The sequence below is a fragment of the Electrona antarctica genome, assembly GCF_951216825.1.
Source record: "Electrona antarctica genome assembly, chromosome: 15".
NCBI classification, from domain to species: Eukaryota; Metazoa; Chordata; class Actinopteri; order Myctophiformes; family Myctophidae; genus Electrona; species Electrona antarctica.
Window position 1 is genome coordinate 3,545,991 of NC_136796.1, and position 8,062 is coordinate 3,554,052.

General features: G+C 42.3%; 1 protein-coding gene across 1 annotated transcript; it reads left to right on the forward strand.

The window, feature by feature from the left end:
• The first annotated feature begins 4,458 nt into the window (after nucleotides 1-4,458).
• On the forward strand, nucleotides 4,459-7,555 carry LOC306938815 (uncharacterized protein). Its single transcript, XM_079523133.1, has 8 exons — nucleotides 4,459-4,852; nucleotides 4,993-5,459; nucleotides 5,642-5,718; nucleotides 5,811-5,994; nucleotides 6,247-6,323; nucleotides 6,456-6,580; nucleotides 7,141-7,265; nucleotides 7,426-7,555. The coding sequence occupies exons 1-6, from the start codon at nucleotides 4,582-4,584 to the stop codon at nucleotides 6,475-6,477; spliced, it is 1,098 nt and encodes a 365-aa protein (XP_079379259.1). The 5' UTR covers nucleotides 4,459-4,581; the 3' UTR covers nucleotides 6,478-6,580; nucleotides 7,141-7,265; nucleotides 7,426-7,555.
• The last annotated feature ends 507 nt before the right edge of the window (nucleotides 7,556-8,062 follow it).

Genomic DNA, 8,062 nt, shown 5'->3' on the forward strand with positions numbered 1-8,062 from the left:
CATGGACAGTTTGTGGCAAGGTCTGTAGTCAAAAGGGTGATCTAAAACGACACATGATGACTCACACAGGGGAAAAGCCCTTTACGTGTACAGTTTGTGTCAAGGGCTGTGGTCATAATGGGGATTTAAAAGCACACATGATGACCCATAGAGGGAAAAAACCTTTTACGTGTACAGTTTGTGAAAAAGGCTTTAGTCAGAATTGCAATCTAAAAACACACATGCAGACGTGTCATAAAGGGGAAAAAGCTGTTAAATAATGAGTGTTTTCAAATAAGGCATTATGTTGTCAGCAGTTTAGCTAAATATATTAAACATTATGGATTATATATTTTTTTAATCGATTTTCAACTTGGATAATGCTGATACTGATAGACCAATACTAATATGAGAAGCAGTGTTTGCCCACATTTGTCAGCAATTAAAATGTCATATTCATGCACTAGTGGTACAATTGAAACTGTAGTATGTTTTCATCATAGCCTAGAATGCATTGTAACTGAAAATATTTACTCTGTAAAAAACACTGTCTGTAATGTCTTCTTTTTCAAATAAAGGTTTGACAGTTAAAGAACCTTTATGTGTGTTAATTACAGAAAGCTCATCCACATGTGTTTCACCTCCTTTAAGTATGGACATATTGTGCTGTGAACAATAGTGACAAGAACGGTATTGTCACATTAAACAGTATTGCTACATTAAATATACCCCAGGGAACCGTTCTGTCACCCTTCCTGTTTACCATCTTCATCTTCTGACTTCAGCTACAACTCCGGAACATGCCATCTCCAGAAATTCTCCGACGATAACGATATGGTTATAATACACAAAAGCATGCAGGCACAGCAAAGTCGGAAAAAGAGTAAACATGCACTAACCCCAATTACCAGCCTACGCCTGTGACAAACCTCCTGTAGGACTATGGCACACTAAAGGCCTCTACATAGTCCATTTTGTTCCTTGTGTGGAGGAGTCAAACGGACACAAAAAAAGGTTATTTTAGACATGCATAGTCCTTGCGTTTCTTACGTTTTTCTTGCGTCGGATTTAATCGCTGAAATGTGCAAGCATCTACTCATCCACTAGATGGCAGCTGTGACACTATGAAGCTGTCCCAGAATGCAACGCTGTTTCAAGGCGGAAATGAAGACGGTATAAAGGAAGAAGAAGAAGAAGAAGAAGGCAGTTGTTGTTGACCGATATATATAAAATATAAATCTACATATAATGTAGCCAATGGCATGTTCTACAAAATGTTAAGCTCACACTGTAGATCCAGTGTGCCCACACTTTTGACTTGAACTACTTTAAACCCATTCAGGACGGGAACCTCTTTTGGTGTTTTAAGCATTATGTTATACTTTAGCTAGTGAAAGATAGCAGATCTACAAGCTACAGAGCGAACGTTTTTAACTCGTTTAGTTTAGCAAAAGGGACCGCACCTCAAGCCGGGGGTAGGCTAGTCTAGTCACTAGACCAGTGTTTCCCAACCTGTGTAGCCTACCGCGGTACTTTACTGTGCCGTTCGATTTGACCGAAAATTTAACACTAACCCTAAAGCACTAACCCTCCCCCGAATCATCAGAGAGAATTACCTGTTTTGCAAACAACTGCCTGGAAATACAACAGGAGAGGAAGTTTTCCGGGTGACATCGGAATATTTGGAGAAATGGAATTTAACCTGGGAAGACTGTGTCAGTGTGTGCACTGATGGACAGGCAGCTATGACCGGGCGATACAAGGGATTTGTTAGCCGAGTGAAAGAGATTAATCCTGACGTCATGGCTACACACTGTTTTTTACACCGCGTGTATATGAACTGAGGGAGGAATTAAAGTGCTTTCTGTCCGCTGAGCAATCCAAATATGCCGAACTGTTTGCAAATGCAAGACTAGCATACATGGTGGATATTTTTGTCCATCTGAATGAACTGAACAGAAAAATGCAAGGGCGAAATGAGAATATTCTTACAAGCACGACAAAACTGAACTAATTTCGGAACAAACTCGCCATCTGGCGGCAGGCTGCAGGCAAGGGCAAGCTGGACATGTTTCCTTGCAGCAACGCTGGATACAAAACCAATCGTGTCTTGTGTCGGGTCATTTCTGAGCATCTGGAAACTCTCGAGGACAGATTTGCAAATTATTTCCCCCCAATTTCCGCCGAAGACTTTGACTGGGTCCGTGACCCATTGAACGCGCCAAACGTGAACAGCCCAATGCTGGAGCGAGAGCAGTTATTGGACATACAGGGGGACTATGAATGGAAAAAGAAATTCAAGGAGCTAAGCAAAGACAGGTTTTGGTTGGCTGTTGGCAAAGAATATCCAGCCATCACAGACAGCGCAATGGGAGTGCTGCTTCCCTTTCCACAACCTACCTGTGTGAGCTTAGCTTTTCAAGCCTGACTTGCATAAAAAACAAACGCAGAGAGAGACTGAGAGCAGTTGATGAGGAGCTCCATGTCAGTTTGTCCTAGCCTCGCGTTGCGATACTAATATACCACTGCGCTGGGCTGCGTGGGACATTAGTCTCGACCTCGTCACTTTCAGGATTATTTCCAAGGGGCGGTTACAAAAATGATTCAAACGGTCTCTATTGGTTAGGCCTACAGCCAACCAGAGCAGCCCAGGCAGGGCAGCCCGCTACGTCACACAAGCGCCGGCGCGACACTGTGTGAAATGTAAACACAACAGCATTTGGTCGCAGACTAGTACAGAACACAACAGCATTTGGTCGCAGACTAGTACAGAGAGAGACAAAAATATGGATGTTAATGATAATTGTCGTTTTTGCAATGCTTCTTTAAGAAGTAGTGGAACTAGTGGAAGAATTGGACACTCTAAATTAATCTTTCAGCAAATGGCACTTGCATCAAAGGACAAGAATATTTTCGAGAAACTTCAGGGTTTAGGCTTGACTTTGATTAATTCTCGGGACAAATCATTTCGGTCCTGCATTAAGTGCGATAACGCAGTAAGGAGACACGAACAGTCGGTACATTTATTCCGAAAATGGGAAGAGAACGAAAGGGGATCTCTAGCAGCAGCGTCGGCTACAACATCGAGCCGTGGTTCTGATCCAGCAGTATCTGTCGCCTCTCCGTCGCCGACACCATCTAGCCCACCGTCAACGTCAAGTCACGGTTCTACAACTTCTGAGAAACGGTCCCGAGACCAATTGACACCATCCAAAACGCCCAGGAGGGAGAAAAAAAGATGTCTAATTCCTCCGAGTCCTGGTCAGACCACATCAACCTCCGCACGGCGAAGTATTGTTGAGGTAAGGTTTTATTACAGTCTTTAAACAATTAAAGTTCTACTCCCTAAACGTGAGTGTTTATTAGGATATGCCCCTGTAAACAAGTTAAACTGTATGTGACGATTTCCCGTTTATCGACCTTAAATGTCCTGATGAATTGAAAATGGAGGACCCTGATGTAAAAAACTCTTAGTTATTGTTCTGGTTATATCCTCACAGTAACCGTTTTTGTGTTGACCAGTACTTTCGTTTGAACTGTCTGTACCCATTCTACAAACTGAATATAAATGTCAATAAATCATCCGTAATAGCATCTTGTAGTCAGTCCTGCCCCATATTAGTATGGCTATGCGAGGCTAATACAGTGCCCCAACCCCCCACATAGTAGTGTGGAATGTGGCTTTCATGTTTAGCAGAGATGGGGGTTGGGCAGTAACTTGCAAAAGTAATCGTTCAAGGTTTTTCATGATCCTTCAGGGTCATGGTAAATCCAGGGGTTGAAAGTTGGATTGCCATTAAAAATCCTGCTAAACTAATACTTAGAATGGATTGAGAATCATGAATAACCCCTAGTTTGACACATTACATGCTTCTTAAAGCATCATTAAAGTTAGATTTATTTTGCCTTAGGCCTATAGGTTTCTAATGGTACTCCAACTTTTAGCCCCTGAATTTAACATGATCCACAATTTATATAATACTCAATTTTTAATGTGTTATTTGGATGACCCTAAGAATCATAAAAAGCCTACCATTTTTATTTTGGGTCAGGACCTTTTTATCTTAGCTTGCCTGGCATGGTGGTGGAAATTAGTGATACTGGGATTATGTTTGATGGAATATTTCCTTCCTTTTTCAGGTAATCACCACATACCCTTCTAAAACGGTTGCCAAGTTTAGCCAGCCAGAAGAGGCTGGGATTGTAACCAACATCACCAATCAACAATGGAAGACGGCTGCTAAAAAAATTCTGAATCACAAGGATCTAGCAGAAGAGGTCAAGATTAAGGTTCTAGATATCATTGAAAGTGAATGTAAAACCCTCTGTAAGCATGACAGTGATTGCATGCTGTATAGGTCATCAGCAGAGGATCTGCAGTCTTTTTCTTTTGAACATTTAGAGTCAGATCTGAAACGTCTAGCGCCATTCATGATATCCATATTTGCCACCATCACAAGAAATTCTGTGCCTGCCACCTGTGCTTCAGCCGCTACGGCATTGAGAGGAAGAGAGCCCCGACTGTCAGCGTTTGCATATTTTTTGAACAGCATATTACAGCATGGGGGGGCAAAGAAGGCCGTTTTTCAAAGGCTGAGCAAAATGGGCGTCACAACCACCCACGATAATGCTGTACGGAAGCAGCAAGAGTTGGCTAACCTTTGTGGTGAGGATGTTCAGGTCTTAAAGTTGCTAATCGAAGAATACCTGAAGAAGTCTGGAGAAGAAGAGGACCCTGAGCCAGTAGTTGTCCCTGAGCCAGTAGTGGACCCTGAGCCAGAAGCCACCCATCGAACCATAGAGGAAGAGGAGCCAGAGTTTGAGCAGGAGCTGGACAGCCTCTATCGAAGCATGGAAGAGCTCAACGTGTTAGGTGAGTTTCCAGTTTTCACTTCTGGTTGTGTCTTTGTGTGTGTGTGTGTGTGTGTGTGTGTGTGTGTGTGTGTGTGTGTGTGTGTGTGTGTGTGTGTAAACTAAACATGTATCTAAATGGTTGTTGCATTTATCCAACAGGGGAAGCCTCGGTGGAGGGTGGGGAAGAGACAAGCGGCACACACGAAGATGGCGAAGCTGTGTTACCATTCAGTGACCTCAATAACAATGAATTCATGGCAACTGTCATACCGGCCCCACACACATATTCCATTATTTTTGACAACTTAGATTTTTTTTGCAGAACACACCATCAGTCCCAAAAAAGCAGCAACCAGTCTTTTCACTGGATTCACCATATGGCTGTACGCGACAGAATTCCCATATTCCAGCTCAGCAATCGTAGACCAATCCAAGACCTCCTTCACTACGACGTTGGTAACTCTCTTCCATCTGTCCTAACGCAAGAACACATGCGGAAGGAGTTCATTGTCCTTGGCAGTCGAATGCTCACATGTCACCTGGATGCTTTCAAACCCCTTGAAAAGCTTGTAGTGCATCACATACCACACCAGTACTCAGATGAAATGGCACAGCGCTCCACTGATGTAAGTACTGTGACCTACATGTGGCCTGGAAAGCTGACAAATCTGCTAGTGATATAAATAATTGGGTTCGTCTATTTGTCTGGCCATTCCAGGCAAAACAAAATGTAACATGCCTTCATATAATGTGTAATCCACTAGCAAGTCTAGCACGTTTATATATGAATGTCTGTCTTTGTTCACAGTATCCCCTGGGTCTCATATTCAAAAATGAAAATTTAACCACGGAATTGACTGAAGTGCTGTTCCAACTTCAGAACAAGTAAGTATCTCCACTGTCACTTATTGCACTTATTGCCAAGCGGGGACAGATTCTTGATTTAGTTTTGAGCCTTCCTTTCTGTGTATTCTAAGGTATGTGCCAAAGCGAGCAGGACTCAGAGGGGTGTTCCCAGTGTTCTTTGGCGGTGACCGGCTGACAGAGGCAAACTCCCGGACTATCCAGTGGTCCATGGTACAGGGAAACACCCCAGAGCAAAGACTGGAGGGCATGCACTTCAAGTTTGAAGACTGGCATGCCATCAGAAATCTATTTGAAGTGAGTGTCATTAAATAGTGGATATGTAATTTTAAATCGACTATGTTACATGGTACCACTTTTTTTTGTAATTAATTATCCAACTCTTGTGCAAAACGACATCATGTGATAGTTAATTCAAATGATACTGTCCACACTTTAAAAAGTAGAACCTGAACCACAAGACATAGACATACAGTACAACAGTCATTACTTTGGACATACCATAGTAAAATAAACTTGAATTTCTAACTTTATTTTATGTAAATTTAGATCTATCATAAGGTGTTCTTCAAGGATGCGTCGACCAAAGATCATGGGACTCTTGTTGCTAACATGAACATGTTAAAGTAAGTTGCAATTTATTTAGCCGCATTACTTAGGACATTTTCAGTTCCCCCCCCCCCAACCAATATCGTCATCGGAAAAGTGTTGTATGTACTTTATGTGATGTCAGATATTCTGTAAATTTTTTTTCACAGTGATTTGTCACCTGCAAACTGAACATGAACATGTCTGGATATTGAATGAATTGTAGTACTGCACACTGGGACGTGAAATGCAGTCCTGACAACATGAAATTGGCATAGTCTTGCCAGGGGAGGAGGTATGGATAGCACAATGTGGGCAGTTGTTAACGTTCTGCAGAAGACGTTGAGGACACACATAAGATATTTGTTTTATAGTGAGGGGTTATGTCCCTATATGCCACAGTTTTTCAAAAATGTTGTAAATTAGAATGAACAAAAATTAACATGAGGTTAGTCATGAGAGAGAAAAAAAGGAACCCTGTGTGTCTCTGGAATACACTTGCATAAAGCAAAAGTGGGCAGTCAATGCACACTGCCCTTCATGTAAATGTACAGTATTTTAAGTCTGCACAATGTAAAACAACTGCCCCTGTGTTATTACATTTCTAAATACACTGTGTGTGTATCTGTGAGAGAGAGGGTGCGTAGAGTGAGGGAGACAGTGACACATACAACTATGTATGTTTGAGTGTGAGAGACCGTGAGTTGAGTGAGGGAGACCGAGAGACTCAAATAAATATGTATGTGTGTGTGTGTGTGTGTGTGTGTGAGTGTGAGAGAGGGGTGAGCGAGAGAAGTAGAGACTGAATGAAAAATATTTTGAATTGAAATTAAAATCCAGATTTCTGATTGACAGATGCAGCAATGCTAAACAGGGACCAAAGAAGGCATACAATGCCTACAAACAGTTTGTTGTCAAAGACACAACTGCACTGTTCCTGGCAGCTGCGATGGAACACTTTGGCTTGACAGATGTAAAAGGTAACTTATATCTAATAACATTATATCTAACATAATGTCTCAGTAGTCAAATTAATGCAACTTAGTATATTGAATATACTTCAAAATGTATAAGAACTGTTGTGATTATTGTTGTACTGTTGTTTTTGTCAACCAAGAATTCCTTTTAATGTTTTGACAGAAATCCCAGACGATTTCATTCCACCTGCAGTTCTCGCTGGAACTAGGGATCAGCAGCGGAAGTGGCTGGCTGACATGGTAGCAGGCTGTGTCGACTGTTACCTCCACTTGGATGATGACCCAGATTCTTTCAGAACTTCCGATTTTCTGTGCCGCATGCAAGACCTTGTGTGTCAAAGAACATTCACAAGCAGGTCAGAGCGATCAAGGCATGAGAAGGACGTTCATGACATGGATATGACGCCTCCGGAACGGGACCACAAAAAGGAGCACACAGAAGCAAGAATGAGCTTTGGGTTTTTCCTGCTAGACATGTTGGATGCAGTGAAAGAGGGTGACGGTGAAAGGCTAATGAGATTGTACATACTGGCACTTAAGTTCTACAGGGCGTATGGTCACACACAGTATGCGTACAGTACATTTCTTTTGACTGTGCAGCTCCAAGCCACACTATCCCCTCGAATGGCTCACTCTTTGACCTGGAACAGATTCTGGAATGGTAGGGGGGGGAAAGGTAAAAACATGCCTCTCGACCTGCACCTAGAACACCTAAACGGTTTTTTGAAATCATTTTTGAAGGGTCTAGGGCCTAATCTTTCAGAGAGGTCAGCATCTAGGATCAGCCAGTCCATAGGAGT